The 20,916-nt window shown below is 33.5% G+C and overlaps 2 protein-coding genes across 3 annotated transcripts; both read left to right on the plus strand.

Annotated features, from left to right (window-relative positions):
- Positions 1–2,847: 2,847 nt before the first annotated feature.
- LOC11407081 (protein SMAX1-LIKE 6) lies at positions 2,848–8,471 on the plus strand. Its single transcript, XM_003615639.4, has 3 exons — positions 2,848–4,328; positions 5,199–5,442; positions 6,398–8,471. Exons 1-3 carry the CDS (start codon positions 3,166–3,168, stop codon positions 8,267–8,269), a joined length of 3,279 nt encoding a protein of 1,092 aa, XP_003615687.1. The 5' UTR covers positions 2,848–3,165; the 3' UTR covers positions 8,270–8,471.
- A 9,080-nt stretch (positions 8,472–17,551) lies between these two features.
- Positions 17,552–20,697, plus strand: LOC11408632 (zinc finger CCCH domain-containing protein 66). 2 transcript variants are annotated; one of them, XM_003615640.4, is made up of 2 exons: positions 17,552–17,716; positions 18,331–20,697. In XM_003615640.4, exon 2 carries the CDS (start codon positions 18,339–18,341, stop codon positions 20,451–20,453), a length of 2,115 nt encoding a protein of 704 aa, XP_003615688.2. In that variant the 5' UTR covers positions 17,552–17,716; positions 18,331–18,338; the 3' UTR covers positions 20,454–20,697. The 2 variants fall into 2 exon arrangements, with proteins under 2 accessions (XP_003615688.2, XP_039690453.1); XM_039834519.1 differs by lacking the exon at positions 17,552–17,716 and adding an exon at positions 17,855–17,930.
- Positions 20,698–20,916: the final 219 nt, after the last annotated feature.

Raw genomic sequence — 20,916 nt, forward strand, 5'->3', positions numbered from 1 at the left:
TCAAATCTTTGAACCTTTAATTAACTTTTTATCCAACCTCTTAATTTCTTAGCTCAACCAAATTACACATCCCCGGTAATATCCATGTTTTTTTAGTATCACGTCTTATATTATTATTATTAAGAGTAATGATATTTGAACAACTATTTTAAAATAATTTTTGGGACAATCTTGTTGTTCTTTTTTCAATGGTCAAAAACAAAAGAGAAAGAAAAAGTAAGAGAGAGAATAAAAATATAATGTGAATATGAGAGAGAAAATTGTACAAAAATTATACAAAAATGATTGTACAAATATCATTTCTATTATTAAAGTTGACTGAAATGGCTTTTTAGTGAACAAATAATAGCAAAAGACAAAAGGGTGAGTTTCGGGTAAAAAGGTCCTTGTAGACTCAAAAGCGAGAAAGTGATATCTTTTAACTTATTTTGATTAAGTGGGCACGGCATAGGTCTGTTTAAGCTCAACCACCGAGACAGAAAGACAAGACAAGCACTAACAAATATTTGATCAAAGAAAATCAATGTAAATTACTTTTCATTTTTAGGATACAGTTTATGTTTGACTTGGATCCATTAACCTTGAAGATCAATTCTATCATCTCCACTAACATGGATCAATCAACTAAAATCAATGTATTTAATTTGATAATAAAGATTGAATATATTAAGTTTTTTTCTCTCTCTTTATTTACAAAATATACGGTTCACACTAATGAAGATATTATCATATCTCTTATAAAAATTACTTAAATTTGAGCAAAACTATTTAAATATAGTATTTTCTTCTACTTTTAAAGAAAATATGTAAATCTCCGTGATCTTAATTCAATTGTTAGAAATATTACATTTTAAATGCATGGTTTATATATGAACCTTGGATTTCCCACTTGTTCACCTTATAAAATAGAGAATCTAACTACTTGACTACTTACCAAAAATAAATAAATAAATAAAATACCAAAAACCTCGTGTTTTTTTTAAGGAAAAACTCTCCTATTTTTGGTGAATACATATACTCTCATTTATTTGTAAAAGTGTAACATTAATTATTATTATTGTTGACAAGAAATAAGCTTCATTCATTGAAATACTAAAATAGTAACAATACAATCAAAAGGATCATACGTTGGGACATTTCTCATCCATATATTAGGAATTATTAAGATAGTTAGATAGATGCTAAGGGTACATTATAAACTTTCAAAAGGCATTAATGCAATAGCAAAACAAACTTCAAATCTTAACAACCAAGCTAAATTCTTACTCCTATGACCATAAGTCAATAATAAATCGAGATTCACGTAATCCAACTTCAGAAAAAGATATTTGCAGGTGTTTGCACAAATCGATTATTTGTGATCTTTTATATGACCAATTCTACCACATATTGACAATACATTTGTGTAATTGAAAGGACCTTGAATTTAGTGATAGACGTTATAAACCCCCTACTCGAAATAGAGTACCTTTGAAGCGAGTCATTCTCAAGCATTTTAGCAAACATATAAGGTGCAAACTTGAAGCAAATTAAGCAGAACAATGAAATAAATAAGGGTATTGTTAACAAGTGCCCTCGGGGCACTCTTTAAGCATCCCAAATTTAGTAACTATTTTTTTAAAAAGTCAACAATTACAATTTCCAATGCATTCAATACACAACTTTTCATTAAAAACTTACCACTTAAAGTGTTTAAAGAGTGCTCCGGGGGCACTAGTTAACATTTCCCAACAAATAAAACAACCACAAAGACTTTGAATCTCAAACCCAGTGAAGATAATAGAGTAGACCATGGTGGCTTTCAAGGGGACCGTTTATACGACTTTTTCACTTGAGATAATAGCCATAACAGCTAGATACAAAGGACGTGGTGGACGATCCGTCGTAGGAACGCTTGAATGAGGCGTGTAGGAATTGATCTCATCGTCATAGCACAACGAGGGAAAGCACAAAAAGATAGTCAGAACATATTTCACGAGAAAGCGAACGATGGTATAAATGGATGGGTTGCGAGTGAAGGCGATTAAAGCCAGATATTTACTTTTTATCTTTTTTAATCTCTTAACTCAACTAAATGAGTTACTCATGCCTAAAATTTATGGGTTGTAATTCATATTCATAATATGAGTAATGCAAAGGGGAATAGGATAAAAAGTTATGTAAAACCTTTATATAAGAAAAAAAATTAGAGTGCAGAGACATCATCGTTCCAAGGTAAACTTGTCACCCATACTTCATTATCACACTCAAGAATGATGCACAATATATTCTACAAAATATACCTGCAAAAGGATGTACATAAAAGCTATGTGTAGTAGTCACAAAGGTACTAAAGAAAGGCAATGGAATAGGAAACATAACAGGGAACTCACTTATTTCCCTTCCACATTGAAAGAATCTATACCCACCATCTGTTTGATTATGAATAGCCAAAGTTAATGGTCCCACACCACTCAAACTAATCTATCCCACCATAATATCAACCCCAGAAATAAAACACACACAAACAAATACAATACAAATGTCAAAAAACACATCATAATCTAATCTGCCACATCACCACCATCATCATAAAAAAGAAGAAAAAATGCATCCAAAACCAAATTGGATTTCCAACTGTCACTAACTACTCATCCTCACCAACTAGTAGAACATCTCTAAAACATCTGATCTCAATCAAACAATCGATAAAATAAGTTAACTTTAACTTTTATTCAAATTAAAATTATCAAATTTAAAATTTAAATTGTCCGATCTCAATCAAACTATCACCGATCATCTGACTAAATAAATGCGTACAGTCAATGACAAAGAGAGGATCACCACTAAGACCAACCAAAAATAGAGTCACTCTTGGGAGTCTTTTCTCCCTCTTCTCCTCTTGTTGTCATAACCTGATAAATAATCACTCCAATTATATTTCCACACTATGAACAAGTAAAGTAAAACCCAAACTAAATAAACCCTCATACTAATTTATTTCTTCAATCATCATCATCATCTCTTCACTAAAATCCAAACCCCAAAACCTGGTACCTTACATACACATATACATATATCAATATTCAATTCAATACTATAGTATAGTATGATATGTCATAATAAAATATAATATTACTATTATTGCTATTGTGTTATTTTATTTTTTATATATGGTTGCCGGCGATGCCGACGCCGGTAAGCTCCGCTCGTCAATTCCTAACCGACGAAGCGGCGCGTGCCCTCGACGACGCAGTAGCCGTCGCACGCCGTCGCAGCCATGCACAAACAACCTCCCTTCACACCATCTCCGCCTTACTCTCCCTCCCATCTTCATCCCTCCGCGACGCCATCTGCCGAGCTCGAACCGCCGTTAGATTCCCGTCATTCTCGCACCGTCTTCACCTCCGAGCACTTGAGCTCTCCGTCGGCGTATCCCTCGACCGCCTCCCGTCGTCAAAACCATCTCCGGTAGAAGAGCCGCCGGTTTCGAATTCTCTCATGGCGGCGATCAAAAGGTCTCAGGCGAATCAACGCCGGTCGCCGGAGAGTTTTCATTTCTACAACCATAACGGAACGACGCCGTCTTTGTTGAAAGTTGAACTGAAACACTTCGTTCTATCCATTCTTGATGATCCTATAGTGAACCGTGTTTTCTCTGAAGCTGGTTTTCGTAGTTGTGATGTTAAACTTGCTTTACTTCAACCACCGGTTCAATCATCATCCCGGTTTTTATCCTCTCCGCCGGTTTTTCTTTGTAATCTTGAACCGGGTCGAACCGGGTTAACTCCTTTTCCTTTAGGGGTTGATGAGAATTCAAGAAGAATAGCTGAGGTTATAGCAATGAAAGGTAAAAAGATGAATCCTTTGTTGATGGGTGTTTATGCAAAAGATGCTTTTAGAAATTTTGTTGAGTTGTTACAAAAGGGTTTAGGTGGTGGTTTGTTTCCACCTGGGATGTCTGGTTTGAGTGTTGTGTGTGTTGAAAAGGAGATTGTCGAGTTTGTTAAGGATGGTGGGAGTGAGGAGAAGATGGGTTTGAGGTTTAAGGAAGTGGGGTGTGAGGTGGAGAAATGTTTGGGTGCTGGTGTTGTTGTTGGGTTTGGAGAGATTGAGGTTTTGGTTGGGGATGATGTGGATGGTGGATGTATTAAGTTTGTTGTGTCGGAGTTGGGGAGATTGTTGGAGGTTTATGGTGAGAAGGTTTGGTTGATGGGTGTGGCTGAAACGTCGGAGGCTTATTCGAAGTTTTTGAGGTTGTTTCCGGGTGTGGAGAAGGATTGGGATTTGCATTTGGTTACTGTGACATCTGCTACTCCTTCAATGGAAGGACTCTACTCTAAATCCAGGTTAGTTCTATCTATGAAGCACAGGCGCGGACCTGTCCGGACACCAGACACAACACTTGACACGTAGATACTGATAATAATTTAAAAAGTTGAAAGTGATTAAATGTAATCACATGTGACCATGTACACATGTTAGACACCAGCCACATTGAATTGAAGAGTATAGATGTCTATTGGTTGTGGTTTGTACTTGTCATGATTTTGGTTGAAGTGTACACATAGGTACTATGCAGGCCTCTTATAGGTTCATATACGCACACATATATCAATATACATTTATGAAAACATATCAGAATCATCATGTATTTAAGGCAATGCATATTTAGAATGGTAAGTGAGATCATAGAAAAATTAATGAATATGATTGTGACTTGGTTGTGTTTGTTAATTTGTGCCAAAGGTTATGGGTTTTTGCTATTTTTGGTTACTCTCTTCTGACTTCTGTCTTCCTTATTAATCTTTCCCTCTTGCTTTTTTGGAAGGGTTGTTTGGTAGAAGTGGAATTTTTATGAACAAGTTATTATACTTTAATCTCCCTTACTCAATTCAAACCTCTATTATGTTTTTACTTTTTTCTTTTTTCAATAGTAAAATGAAAGTTAGTCCTTGTAATTTAAGGTACTACTTGTTGGCATTGTCAAAGTTGTGATTTTAAGCATGGATTGCTAGAAAGTTTTCTTTTTTCAAACTCTTATTGTGAGCCCAAAAAATTCATTAGTCTGTTGTTATATACATACATATTGGCTACGATATACTTGATTTTCGTATACGGTGCTTTTAAGTTACAGGTCTCTCTTACTGTGTGCACTTTAGCTTCTGACTATTGTACCGATTGTATCTCACAGTTCCATGCTCATGATAAACTTACAGTTTGATGGGGTCCTTTGTTCCATTTGGTGGATTCTTTTCTACACCTCCTGAAAGCAAAAGTCCCATTAGCTCTGCAAATGCATCATTTACTCGCTGTGACAAATGCAATGAAAAGTATGAACAAGAAGTTGCTGATGCTTTTAAGGTAGATCCTGCTACTCTGGCATCAAATTACACAACAAGCTTGCCTTGGTTTAAAAAGGTTGTTGATGTGGATACACATGGAGGACTTGATGTGGCAAAGGTTTGTTATGATCGCCAAATCTTAGATATTCTTGTCTTGTGCATACTTGGCATTCACATGCATACACATAATGTGTGCAACATGGTGGGGGCAATTATTGTACTAATCTACTTAAATAATTTAAGGGTATAAATAATGCTAGATTTCCTATACTGGTTAAAGTAATTTGGCTGCCCTAAAGTGAGAAGTCACTTTAGAGTGTGAAGTAAGTAATTATATTTATAGGCATTTATTTGGAAATCAATGGTTGAGTTTGTGATCATATGCATGCAAGTGTTTGACAAACTATGAAGTTTATATGCCAATTATTGATTTTAGAATCAATAGCTAGCTTATTTAACCCTCCTAAGTGACTCATTCACTTTAAAGAAGCCAAATAAGGTAACAAAAACCTTTCCAATCAATAAAAAAGATGGAAATTTGATGATTCGTTTGTAAAAACCAAATAAAAGAATAATGTTTCTCTTTTATTTTCTCCCTGTGAATATTCTTTTGCTGAGCCTATGGGCTTACGATGATCAAATTTAGATTTATATCAAACATGTTATATCAAATAATGGGCATGGATATCTATTCAACATCCACTAGTATAGTGACCTATATTTTTTTTGAAGAAGCTAAATTAGCCCACCTAAATTAGCACCGGGGGAATCGAACCTGAGACCTCAAGGAGGAGCACACTCCCAGGTCACAAGCCAATACCACCAAGCCAACCCAAGTGGGTTTATAGTGACCTATATTAGTTTTGGTTATACCATATAAATCTGCAGTTGCTGAAATGACTTTTTTGCTATCAGTATTGGGACACAAGAAAATCATATATTTTCTTTATAACTCTTAAAACATCTGCAAGTTATTCTAGAATGTTAACCTATAAAATGATTTGGAGTTCTATTTTTCTCACGAAGAACCGTAAGATTTTGTTTCTTGAGTTTATAACTCTTAACATCTGCAGGTAAATGAAGAAAATACAAGCTTGAATGATAAGATATTGGGATTTCAAAAGAAATGGAATGATATTTGTCAACGTCTTCATCAAGCAAGGTCTCATGTCCCATCACTTGAAGTTTTACGGTTTGGTTCAGGTTTTAACGAAGGCAGCAGTAAAGATTCATCACTTAATGAACTCCAACGTTCTAGTCCATTTTCCTACATGCCTAAAGAGTTGCATGGTACTTTTCCATCAAAACATTTATCACCCACTCCAGTACATACTGGTAGAGTTAGTGTCAATGTTGGAACTGATCGTGTGCCGAAAGTTACAGAGACTCAACAAAATGACATGACGACTCCTTGGCTCGCCCCTTCACGTATGGCCAATATGAGTGTACTGGAAAACAAATCATCTTCATCCCTTATTCCTGTGACCACAGATTTAGGATTGGGAACGTTATATACATCAACACCAATTGCTCACAAGCCAGATACTTCAGAATTTCAAGATAAAATAAAGCATTTTGAGCACTTTCCAGAGTCTACTTCAGCTGATTCTGTTGCTGTCAATGGAAATACATCACATAAGATTGCTAGATCCTCCTTCCCGGCTTCAAACATGGCAACAAAATTTGATTCAGTAGATTTCAAGTCTCTTAATAAACTTCTCTTTGAAAAGGTTGGCTGGCAGAATCAGGCGATATGTGATATCAACCGAACTCTGTCCCTTCATAAATCCGGTGAAGGGAAGAGCAGAGACTTGCATGGTAGAGCAGACATATGGTTTGCTTTCCTAGGACCAGATAGAATTGGAAAAAAGAAAATTGCTTCGGCACTTGCAGAGACTATATTTGGAAATACAGAAAGCATCATCTCTTTGGATCTCGGCTTCCAAGACGGGCTTTACCCACCGAACTCGATTTTCGAATGCCAAAAGTCATTATGTTATGACTTGTTTATAAGGAAAACAGTTGTGGATTATATTGCTGGGGAGTTGAGTAAAAATCCTCATTCCGTTGTCTTTCTAGAAAATGTAGATAAAGCTGATTTTCTGGTGCAGAGTAGTTTGTTGCAGGCAATAAGAAGAGGTAAATTTCCAGACTCGCGTGGAAGGGAAATAAGCATCAACAATGCAATCTTTCTTTTATCCTCGACTGTCTGTAAAGGCAACGGCTCTTCTGCTTTGGTGGAAGGCAACTTATTTTCTGAAGAAACAATACTTGAAGCCAAAAGATGTCAAATGCAATTACTACTCGGAGATACATCTGAGGATGCCAAAAGAAGCTTTAGTACAAATGTCAAGATTGTGCGGAGGAAAGGGTTTTCCAAACCATCATTTATGAATAAAAGAAAACGAGCTGATACTAGTGACTTCAAAGAGGGAGCAGCAAGCAAGATGCAAAAACAGGTTTGCGAGACATCGATGTCCTGTCTGGATTTAAATATGCCTCTAGACGAGGGTGAAGAAGGTATGGACGAGGACAACAATGACCATGAACGCGATTTTGTAGTGGAAAACTCAGATTCCTGGTTTAGTGATTTCTGCGATAAAATGGACGAAAAAGTGGTTTTCAAGCCATTCGATTTTGATGCACTTGCTGAACAATTACTAAAAAGCATTAGCATACAATTTGAAAAGGCATTTGGTTCAGAGTTTCAGTTGGAAGTCAATTATGAGGTAATGGCACAGATACTTGCCGCTGCTTGGTTAGCAGACAAGAAAGATGCAGTGGATAATTGGGTTGAAAGTGTACTTGGCAAAGGCTTCTTTGAAGCTCAGCAGAAATACCACCCTGTAACTAAATATGTTGTGAAACTAGTTAACTGTGAATCTATTTTTGTCGAAGAACCTGATCTTGGAGTATGCCTTCCTGCTAGCATTAACTTGAAGTAAATTTTGGCTTACTATTTAGTATTATTGTAATTACTTGTAAAATGTAGCTTTTAGATATAACATATGGTAGTTGGTAGCATTGTTCAGCTTATTAATCTCACATTTTTTGTTGTGCTGATCATCGTGTTGTAAGTTTTATGATGATAAAAGAATGTGTAGTTTTCTCTGGTATAATACCTAGTTAACATGTATTTTCTCTGTATATTTCTTTATACGTTATTGTGCTCTAATATATTTGTTTGCAGAGGTTTGCTATTTGAACACGATTTTTGGACAAAACACAAATAAAAAATACTTAAACACACACATAGATAAGAAAAATTAAAAGATAAAAGTGAGAAATGATGTGACTAATCTATTTCTTTTTCAATTTGTGTGTTCAAATATTTTTTATTTGAAGTTGTGACTAAATAAGATTTGTTCACCTAGCAAACACAAAAAGGGAATTGTACGTTCTAGTTGTGCGTTCTGTTATCGAGGTGGGTGAAAATGTTAATAAAAAATTAAAAAAGATATAGAAACCGTTTTGTTATACGGTGTGGTTGTTGTGATTTGTGTTCACAAATAATTCCCGTAGTTTGAAATTGTTATACATTATTGTACCTAAAAAAATATCTACTTATTCCGATGGTTGATATTTGTTCTGGTTACAATTTTTTTTTAGGTTTAATTGTTCTTTTGTCCCTTAATTATTTAATTGGTATCGCTTTGGTCCCTTAAAAAAAAAAGATTGTTTGAGTACTTTAAGTTTTTTTTTAGTCTCGTTTTGGTCCCTTCTGTTAGGTTTCCGTTTGGGTTTTAAAAAAAAGTTAACTCCTGGACACGTGTCACCTTGTCATTGGCTCTGAGTTTTTTTTTTACAAAAAAAAAATTAATTATTTTTTTTAAAATATATATATTTTTTTAAAAAAAATCCCAAAGCCAATGACAACGTGACACGTGTCCCAGGGTTAACACGTGTCACCTTGTCATTGGTTCTGGGAATTTTTTACAAAAAAATATATATATATATATATATTAAAAAAAATTAATTTTAAAAAAAATATATATATATATATATATTTTTGTAAAAAAAAAAAAAAAAAAAACCTCAGAGCCAATGACAAGGTGACATGTGTCCACACTTAACGTTTTTTTTATTAAAACTAACGGAAACCTAACAGAAGGGATCAAAACGAGACTAAAAATAAACTTAAAGAACTCAAACAATCTTTTTTTTAGTTAAGGGACCAAAGCGATACCAATTAAATACTTAAGGGACTAAAAGAGCAATTAAGCCTTCTTTTTATATTGATATAAAGGGGATGTGCTTAGAGTAGTAGCCGTCCAAATGTCGAAATGAAGTAAATCATCCTCACGACTAGATACATAAGGGTTGTTGGCGATGGGATAAATACTTTTTTGGACGGATCCTTGGGTGGGTCGTAGCCCTATGTGTGACAGATACAAACATTTATATGATTTATTAGAAAATTAATTGACGGAGAAGGTTGTTCGCGCGAGAAAAAGAGATGGAAGGGGCATGCTGTGCTTTGCTTCAAAATATTGTTTTCCAGGTTGGCATGGTGGATAGATAGGAAATGACATTTAGAGCCTACCAATAGTTATACAATTAGCGGCATTATCAATTGTTAACGAATGTGGAACCGACTGCTCATTTAGCTATTATTATTTGGCATAAAGTAGTTCTCTTCTTTTTTTTGGCAGTTTCTCTGCAATCAGATTTCAATTAAGGATAGCTTAATCTGGAGAGGCATCCTTCAACATGATTCTTAGTATTGTGTGAGTGGTTGGGGTTTAGATGGAATGTTGAACATCTTTTTTGGAGGTTTAATTACTTCTAGAGTATTTGGTCTCTTCTTCGACATTGGATTGACATTTGCTCGTTTGATCCGCTTCGATTATCAAACCACTTTCTTCAATTAGGTCATACATACGGATCTTCTAAATCACTTCAAACTTTTTTTTTCTTTGGTTAATTTGATTCTCGTGCGTTTGGATGAATTGAAAAGAAATGAATAATAGAATTTTTTTTCATAATGAGGAAGAATCGTTACAACAATTGTTGGACAAAATTAAACCCCTCTCTTTTTGGTGGTCGAAAGCAAAAAAAAACACTACATTTGTTTTTGATAATTATAATTGGTGGCTTAATCCTTTACTTTGCTTGATTTTGACGCGTAACTTTTCTTTTTTAGCTATGTTTTATCTATTTTGACAGTGTAACTGATTATTAAATTATGTGTTCGGTTCTGAAACTTTTTATGTTGGGTAGAATGATTTGTTCGTAGTAATATATTCAATTTTGCTTGTTCAAAAAGAAAAGATCTATTTATTAATATAAACAATACTCATACGTGATATATAATAACAAAAGATATATTTTTGGAAAGGTATAGAGCTCTTACTTTAGCAACCTTTCTTCGAGTCCGCTATGCTCTAGAGGTTATCTTTAGTCAATAAAAAAATCTTTTTTCAATTTTTTTTTGAATAATTAATGTATTTAAATGAGATAATAAATTATTCATTTGTTTATAAAAATGACCGAATATAAGTTAAGAAGCACCCCTAAAAAAATAAAAAGAAGTGCTTTGAACTGATTCATAGGAGGCCATCAAATAGAAATTTGTGATAACTTTAGAAACGACAAACAACAAGAGTATGGGGGAAGCTCACATATGAGCCAAAAAACTTATCAACGTCAAAGATCTTAAAGAAAACACCAATGTCCCTCTCATCACTCGATAACTTCAAGAATACTTGTCGGACTTTTCTTAAATAATTACTACTAAAATATAAGCAAAATTCATTTTTTAAATATATTTATTTAATAATGTATATGGTTCATAATATGAACCACATACATCATTAAATAAATGAAAATTATCTTTCATTGAATTCTTCCATCGACATATTAACATATTTCCTCCATTTTTAATTATAGATATTTTAAGAAAACAACTTATTTTGATTAAACTCTTTTATTTATCTGTTAATTTCAAATTTTAAGTTTAATTAAGGTCTCTCTTAAAAATAAAAATTCAGTTCTTTTTTATTGATATATTTTTTAAATTATCCTCGAATTCATCAATTATTTTATATTTACCTTGACGAAAATAGAGTTAACTCACTATTAAAAAGTGAAGATATATTTAAATTTAAATCTCAATCAGAATTATTTTTGAAGTTTTCTGTTTTGAAAGATTTTTTTGTTAAGTTGTATACTATATATTTTCTATACCAATGTATAAAATACCTCTTTTTTTTATAAAAAAAAATACCGTATAGTTTTTTATGATATAAAAAATTGTATAAATAATAATTTTTTGTCAAAATGACAAACACCACTAAAACTCTTACTAGAAAAAGAAGAAAACACCAATAATACTCACACACGCAATTTCATAATCTCTGATTCAAACACGAATAAAAATGTTCAAGTTAATAATATCAGAATAAACAACCGAAATAAGTATACAACTGTATCTGTAAAAAAATACTCCATCTATCACAATGAGTGGTGAAAAATATTATCGAAAAATGAGTGACCCTTTTGATTTTTAAAGACAATATTAATTATGTATTTTTCAATTTAAATACTTACACCAATACATGATAAACGATAGACATGACAATAGGGCGGGGTGGGAACGGGTTTTACATTCCCCGTTCCCATATCCGATTCTCATATACTTACCTGTTATCTTACCTATATCCAATAGGGATGAAAAATTGAACCCCATCCTCGTCTCCGATGGGTTCGGGTACATCCCCATCTCTGCATTTAATTATTTTTTAATAAAAAATCGAAGTTTTTTTGTAACCTTAGAGAAATGTTGTAATGCATTATCCAACAATATGCTCACTTTAACATTTGTTAGACTGATCGATTTAGTTGCTCCTTTAAATATAAATGGTGGTTTTTATAACACGGCAATTATCAAACAAAATAACATAGCATATCAACATAAAATAATTTTATGCATTCGGGACGGGTTTGAATATGGGTTCGGGATGGGTACCAATATACCCGTTGTTGAAACAAAATGTGTTTAGCAATAATAATCCTTAAGAGTTTTGATGATAACAAAGTATTAAAAATTGTCAATTGGATATGCTAGTATTTGTTCAAGTGTCAATTGGATAAGCAAAAATTTGACATCTTAAAATGGTATTGGAAGAACAAATAAAGAGCAAATACATCAACAAAAAGGGAAGCTTAAAGCGTCTGAAGAAAACTGCTCCTGAAGTTTGAAGTGCTCCTGAAGTGATGACGTCATTAGAAGCAAGTTCATCAGAAGCTGTGAATCACCAGAAGCTGCAGTTCATCAGGAGATGCAACTTAAAGCTTCAAAAGTTGTTTCAAGTATAACAACGACTATTTTGAAAGGATTGAAGGGCATTTGATGCTTATTCTTCAAAGAGCGTTGACATAGTACGTTTGTACGAAATGTACAACCACTATCTCCACTACTCTGTTTTTGTCTCTGCTACAAGACAAGAAAAACAGCTCTGCCTGCAACAATGTTCCTTCACATTGGGAACACATTTGAAATTGATCCTTCATAGGACAATAACCATATCAGGCAAATGATCATTAGTGATTTATCAAAAGCTTCAAACGACTCTATTTTAAATGTGCTGGCAATTCAACGTCTCTTTACACCGCTATATAAAGGAGTGAAGACTTAGAGTTTCACAAGAACAATACGAAGCATTAGCTAAGCCAAAACTCTGTTGAAATTGTTCTACACTTCAAAGTTCACTTAGAATTTCTCATCAAAGCTCATATCTTAGAAATTCTAGAGTCTTTAGAGTCTGTATCTGATTTGTATTGTGAATACCACTGATTGTATATCAAGTGTTCAACTTCAAACAATTTTCTTTGTAATTCTGTTTGAATTAAGAAGTCTCTTGCAGTTGTGCTTGAGCAATAGAAGTCTCTTGATTGTGTTCAGGAGCATAGGAAGTCTCTTGCAGTTGTGCTTGAGCATTTGAAGTCTCTTACTAAGTTTAGTAGTGAGCATTTGTAATCAGATATTACATAGTGAACTCTCCTTGGAAATGCAAGGGGGACAAGACTGACTTCCGGTTTGTGGAAGGAACCTGTATAAATTGCTTGTGTCTTTCTTCCCTCTCTCTCTCTCTCTCTCTCTCTCTCTCTCTCTCTCTCTCTCTCTCTCTGTTTTTATCCGCTGCAATTAGTTCTAAACATCTCTTCAGAAGCAGAACTCTATCTGCTTCTGATCTGTATTTTCAGTTAGGAGAAAAAGAAGAAAAAGCCAACAGAATTTAACCCCCCCTTCTTGTGTTTTTCTCACCTTCACCCGTTAACCGTCCCATACTCGTGTTTTGAAATCGGGGAAGTCCAAACCCAGAATTGCCTAATAAACGATAATTTAATAAAAAAGAAAGAGAAATGCAAACTTGTGCCCTTAAGGCACAAGTTAAAAGCTAAATATAAAATTATTTTTTTAGAAAATTGTGTATTCAACACTACAAAAGTTTAAACATTTATAATTTAAATATAAAATTTATTGCTTATTTCTTTTTATAGCTCCTTAACTTGTGCCCCAAGGGTACAAGTTAGCATGATCCAAAAAGAAATGATAACAAATACTATCTCCGTCCTTAAATATAAATATAATACGATTTTGGAATTTTTTTTGTCTCTTTTTATAAGACTCCTTTGATATTTGTAAGTACATTAATTAATTCTTTACCAACAAACCTCTATTTATTTTATATATCTTTTTCTTCGATCAACATTAAATACTATGTTGAAAACATACACTAATCCTATCTTTTAAAATATAAAATTGTAAAACAATAGCAATTACAAATAAATTTATTAACACTTTCAATTTTCTTAATTCCTGTTATTTTTCTTATATATTCCTATAAGAAAGAGATAGTATCCTTATACATTGTTTAAAGAGATAAAAGAAGTAACTTTTGTATAAAAATTTGTGTATTTATCTATACAAATGATTAATTGAATTGGTTATTGTGAGATGGCGGAGGTAAATGATTTATGGAGTTAGGACATATACCATAAAGTTGGAGAACTAACCGCTCACTTGATCAGTGTGCGGAGGCAAACAAATGAGGTAAACATATTAATTAGCTAAGACGACCATATTATCAGCTAATTTTTAGTTATTGATTAGCATATCAGATTATATTAAACACATACTAATGAAATGCTATAAATTTATTCCTCTAAAAAAAACAACAGTTCACTTGATCAGGATGACAGTCCAATAAAAGAGGTTCTGATAGGGGTAGAGTACAACTGTGAGCTTGTGATAAATGACAAAAGGTGACGGGTAGCATTTGGGTGATATAGAGTTGGGTGACATTGGTGATATTGACCAATCACAATGTCACAATGTTTATGAAAAAGAGAGAAACACAAGCATTGTGGCATTATGATTGACCAATATCACCAATGTCATCCAACTCTATGTCATCCAAATATTTTCCTGTGACACCACAGAAACTTCTCCAAAACATGAAATCCAAAACGTGAAAGACGTGAGTTTCCCGGAATATCAATGTTGGATCGCTTTTCCTAGATTACGATTGACACGTGTGTATCCACTATTCGGAGAGCCTTTAGATATTGTGCGCAGCCCCGGGCCCACATGCCTTTGTTTTCCACTACTTTTTTTCTATCTCATTTCCATATGTTTTCGTCATTCCATCTCATTTTAATAATCGTTTTAAAGTTACATCTGTCTTAAAAATATTAATAAAATTGATTTTAATTGTAAAATTAGTATGATTTACTAAAATGTTTGTATTAATTATAGTTAATGGAGTAAAATTCAATAAATAAATGTATACTAATGAAAATAAAAATAAATGTTGCATGAATATTCTAAAGTTACAATTATTTTAAGATATAAAAACTTTTTAAAGTGACAATTAAAATGAGATAGAGGGAGTATTGGGGTAATAGTCTTTTTGTCCTTGAATATGTAATGGGTAGCTAGTGTCACAATAGTTCTTCAATGTATCAAAATTTTAAAACAGTCTCTGATTGTGCACTTCGTTCCTCAATATATCACAATAAATACTTATTTATTGTCATTTAAGTCTTTACATAAAAAGAGTTATCGTAAGTATTGAGATGTTATTTTAGTGTCAGTGACTAATTTGACTAACAAAGAACACAATCAAAGACTATTTTAAAATTGCAATGCATTAAGGGATTATTGTGACTACTACTTACACATTCAGATATCAAAATAACTATTACATCGAGAAATATTTGCATGCTGCATGTCACATGACTTACATAATAGACACACATCAATGTACAATTTAAATATTTAATATTTTTTTGTTATTTATTAGAAAAAATTATATAAATTTGATATATATTTTTAAAAAAAAAAAGTCAAATTAGCTCATTGAAATTAGAATCAAAGGGAATCGAACCTCATGCATTGATAAGAGTACATTTCAAGGTTCTAAGTCAAAACCATCAAGCCAATCCAAAATGAGTTAATATTTAGAAAATATTTATCGAGACAAATTCAACAATATCTTATATGCTACCATTTATTTTTATATACTATGTTTTTTTTTTAGAAAATATGGTTAAAGTATTAGATATTAATATTACACATTATTAATAAGGTCATTGAGTTTCATCATCTTTGCTATATAGTTTTTTTTTTTGACGGTCCCTATTTGTCTTGTGCCTGAACTTGATCATTAATAAATTTTACAGTTAAAAATATATATTTTATATGATGTGGAGGGAATAGTAAACATCATCTAAAACTTAATATTACAAAATTTTGGATTTAAATCCGATTTGACATTGTCAATTGTGCCAGGTCTTACAAATTTGGTTGTTCATTCTTGTTTTTTGGTTTTATTTATCTACTAATATTACATCAATTTTAAGATTTAGTTAAAAACAAAAATTTGTTAGACTTTATTATTCTCATGTTTCACTTTCACAAGTTTCTGTCACGTATAAAGAAACATCCAACCGGGAAGTTATAAACTTCATACAAAAGAAGTACTACTATAATATTTTATTTTGAAAGAAGGACTACTATAATATATACAGCTCTATTTGAATTAGAAAATGTTACTTAGGCCGAAAAAATTCGCACAAAATCTTCACGATAGATATGAATAATGAATAGCTATTTAGCGGACATTTTTGGTATTTACTAGTGTGGAAAAATGGGTCGTGCCTGATTGGTCCGTTTAATCCGACATTTTAAATGAAGGATTTGAACTCGATTATTTAAGTTGATCTACTCTATTTCATTTTTGTCGAATTAAAAACGGGGCGGCCAAAACGGCCCGTGCCATCCCCACTTTGCGATCCTAGTAATTACTTTTTCTCATGTTTTATGCTAGATAGAAGATACAACACTCTTGCTAAAAAAAAATCCAACTCTCATAAATAATTCATGATAATAATATTCGTTGTGTCCCCGTGAGCATAGCTCAGTTGACAAGGACATGCATTATTATACGTTGAGGTTGGGGTTCGAATTTCGGACACCTCACTTATTCACTTTAAAAATGGTAAATTCTAGCCACTTGATAAAAAAAAATAAAAAATATTCGCCGTAAATTGCTTATCTCTAATCTCTTATCTTTATTCTTTACCTTATCAAATTATGCCAAAATTGACTTAGCTTTTGGAGTACCATTTGCATAAATCTCATCCTGTTTCAATTGAGCCCCTTATAGTAAACAGTGTGCTTAATATCTAGATTAGTTGGTTCCTTCTAAAAGAAAATCTAGATTAGTTGGTCTTTGGTCCGTTACCAAGTTTAATAAAGAAACGAAAGTTAAATAAAAAATTTATCTTAATTCTTTTTAAAAAAAGTTGTTTTAACTTTTACCTGTATGACTTTTACCTTTGATTCCAAAATTTGTTTGTATTAATAGATTATTATTAATTAAATATTCCAAGTGGTATATGTGCGCCCATAAAGATTATCAAAGTTTCTTTTAAAAATTTGACTGTTTTTTTTATTTTTTTGAAAGAATTTTTTTGACTGTTATAAAGCTATATATACAGAAGTTTCTGTTTAATATAAGGAATTAATTGATATAAAAATATTTTCAACAAAATGACATTTTGACTTCTGAAATAAAAAAATACTATTATTTTTTCCAATGACTTTCTCTTTGTTGAACAATGACGTATTATATTATTCTTTAATAGAAAAAAAATGGACTTGGTAAATTTTATATTTGTATATGGAAAAAATTGAATAAATGGAATTGGTAAGAGGAGAAAGTGGTGTCTAGTGAGTTCCACTTTTTTGACCAAAACCAAAATGTATTAGAAAAGTCTTCCACTCTTTCTATTAACCTTTGCAACTTTCATTTCTTCATCACAAAAGCAACCAAAAAACCAGTCTTAGTTTCTTTGCTTCGTGTCTTGTCTCTTTGTTTTTTAAGGTACGCTTCTTTTCTTATATTTCTTGCATGTTGTTTGTTTTCACTTCATAATGACGAGTTTAAAATGGTTCCACTTCCTTTATTAGTCTCTTTGAATATGTAATATGATGTTTTTGGTTTGATAGTTAATTGATGAAAGAAAAAACATTGACCATGTTAATAATTTTTATTTTTATTTTTCGTTTTGTTTTACCATGGAAACAACATAGGACAGGTTGTTTTCTGTTTTCTGTTTAGATTTTGTTTGTAACGATTTCTTGTTTCATATCTTACCTGTATTCATGAAAATATTTATAATGATTGGTGTATAACTATAAATGACAGAAATTTTTGTTCATCAAAAAATAAATAACTGAAAGAATTAACATTTTTCAATTAAAGCATATGATTGTTGTAAATTTCAGGCTGTTCATGATTATGTAAGTTTAAAGGTTTTTTGTTTTGCCAACAATTACATGCATAGACAAAATGGGAAAATTTAGCCCTTTAAGTTGATTTTATCTGTTTTAACTTTGTTATGTTAAACTGAGTTTTGTGGTTTAAATTTGGAAAAAAAATCATGGTTGGTTCATCAGCATCTTCTTGAATCTTTTTCTCTTGTGTGGTTTTTTCAGAAATCTTCATGTGCGGTGATTCTAAGAAAAAAACTTGTCAAAAGGATTTGATTATGGGTTGTGAGTTTGTGAATGGGAATAAAGAAGGGCAGTATCATGAGGTTTCTTATTTGCTTGAATTTTCAGCTGCAGATGATGTGATTGGTTTCAAAAATGCGATTGAAAACGAGGGTTGTGATGTTGATGGGGTTGGTTTGTGGTATGGAAGGAACGTTGGTTCAAACAAATTTGGTTATGAAGAGAGGACACCTCTCATGGTTGCTGCTATGTATGGAAGTTTGGATGTATCGGCTTATATTCTTGGAACAGGTCGGGTTGATGTTAATCGGTCTAGTGGATCCGATGGTGCTACTGCTCTTCATTGTGCGGTTGTTGGGGGTTCTGCTGCTTCCCCCAAGATTATCAAGATTTTGCTTGATGCATCGGCGGATGCTAGTGCTGTTGATGCCAACGGTAGCCGACCCGTTGATTTGATTGTTTCTCTGGCCAATTCTATCTTCAATCAAAGGAAGAGGATGCTACAAGCTCTTTTGGAGGGGACAGGCGGTGCTGATCAGACACATCTTTTGTTTCCAGAGACAATTGATGACATTGACGAATATCAAAGGCAAGATGTAAACACACCTCGTGTTTCAAAAGATTATGCTGTTGATGTCTCTCTTCCAGACATTAAGAATGGGATATATAGTACCGATGAGTTTAGGATGTATACATTCAAAGTGAAGCCTTGTTCAAGGGCTTATTCTCATGATTGGACCGAGTGTCCTTTTGTTCATCCAGGGGAAAATGCAAGGCGACGCGATCCAAGGAAATATCATTATAGCTGCGTCCCTTGTCCTGAGTTTCGGAAAGGATCTTGCAGTAAAGGAGATTCTTGTGACTATGCACACGGTATTTTTGAGTGCTGGCTTCATCCTGCGCAGTATAAGACACGGCTTTGCAAGGATGAGAGTTTGTGCATGAGAAGAGTTTGCTTCTTTGCTCACAAGGTCGAGGAGCTTCGCCCCTTGTATGCTTCTACCGGTTCTGCTATTCCATCTCCTAGGTCATATTACAGTACTGCTTCTACATTAGAGATGGGTTCAATTAGCCCAATGTCACTTGGTTCTCCATCTGTTTTGATACCACCCTCCTCAACGCCGCCTTTGACTTCATCTGGAGCGTCGTCTCCCGTTGCTGCTACAGCCATGTGGCAGACACCGTCTAATGTTTCGATCCCTACCCTTCAGCTTCCCAAAAGCAGGTTGAAGACTGGAATGACCGCTAGAGATATTAATTCAGATATTGCAATGCTTAGGGTTGAAACTCAGCGGCGAAAGCAGCAACTACTGATGGATGAGATGTCCGGTCTTTCCTCTCCTTCCAACTGGAATCATTCCATGCCTAACAGTCCATCTTTTCCGGTTTCTTCGACCAACCATACCACCGGGGAACTAAATAGGTTTTCGGGGGTGAATCCTACAAACCTTGAAGACTTTTTCGGGTCTCTTGATCCGTCAATGTTGCATAAATTCCACGGAATTTCACTTGATTCTGCAGGATCTCAGTTACAATCTCCGACTGGAATCCAAATGCGTCCGAATATGAACCAGCATCTGCAACAAAACTATTCTTCAGGCCATTCCACTTCCAGTGTGATTGGATCTCCGACTTATAGGTTTCAGCCATCCGGGGAGTTATCCGCATCGGCTTTGAATGCAAGAGCTGCTGCATTTTCAAAGCGGAGCCAGAGCTTTATCGAGCGCGGTGTCACAAACCGTCATTCTGAGCTTCATTCTCCTGCTAAGCCTTATGCTTTTTCTAACTGGGGCTCACCCGATGGAAATTTAGATTGGACTTCACACGGAGAAGAACTGAATAAGCTGAGGAAATCATCTTCATTTGCATTTCGAACCACCAGTACTCCTTTAACTCCAGCTGCAGCTAGGGCACAGGAAAATGACTATGAACCAGATGTGTCTTGGGTTAATACACTTGTAAAGGATGCTACGCCGCAAGAATCTCATCAGTTTAGTGTTGAAGATCAGAAAAGGAAACTGCAGCGCCATCTTAACAATGGAACAGATTCGATTCCGGCTTGGTTGGAGCAATTGTACATGGATCAGGAGCAAATAGTGCAGTGAATGCAATTTTAGAAGTTACTCACAATGTTTTGCTCCTTTTTCGCAACTCTCTCAACTCGGCTCTTAATTCATTTTATGATTTTTTTGAATCTTATAGAATTTGTTTAGATGACAATTTGTAAAACTGATGGAAAAAATAGTCCCCAAAAGCTATAGAATATACTATAGAAGTTGGGTAGGATGCAAATTTACTGCTCAAGGAACTACATATTACCAGAGTAATTGATCACAATTTTTTCTGATATTTTGTCATATAGTCTATTGAGTTGTGAGTTTTAACTTTCCATTGACAAATTTACAAAGATGTAGTGAGATTAATGATCAATATGATGAGGCTAAAGAGGTAACAATTTTCAGAATGTCAATTCTCAATTTACATATCACACAATTTAATTTATTTTTTGTCTTAACCATTTGATATATAAAGAAAAGAAATCTTAATAATCTGGAGTTTGATTGTGAG

Source organism: Medicago truncatula, chromosome 5 (genome assembly GCF_003473485.1).
Source record: "Medicago truncatula cultivar Jemalong A17 chromosome 5, MtrunA17r5.0-ANR, whole genome shotgun sequence".
NCBI lineage: Eukaryota > Viridiplantae > Streptophyta > Magnoliopsida > Fabales > Fabaceae > Medicago > Medicago truncatula.

Bases quoted from the DNA above. Each gene is read 5' to 3' on its own strand.
- LOC11407081 (XM_003615639.4), top strand. From the start codon at position 3,166: ATGCCGACGCCGGTAAGCTCCGCTCGTCAATTCCTAACCGACGAAGCG. The intron at 4,329-5,198 runs GTTAGTTCTATC...ATAAACTTACAG, and splicing joins GGACTCTACTCTAAATCCAG to TTTGATGGGGTCCTTTGTTC. The intron at 5,443-6,397 runs GTTTGTTATGAT...TAACATCTGCAG, and splicing joins GAGGACTTGATGTGGCAAAG to GTAAATGAAGAAAATACAAG.
- LOC11408632 (XM_039834519.1), top strand. From the start codon at position 17,870: ATGTTAATAATTTTTATTTTTATTTTTCGTTTTGTTTTACCATGGAAA. The intron at 17,931-18,330 runs GTTGTTTTCTGT...TGGTTTTTTCAG, and splicing joins ATGGAAACAACATAGGACAG to AAATCTTCATGTGCGGTGAT.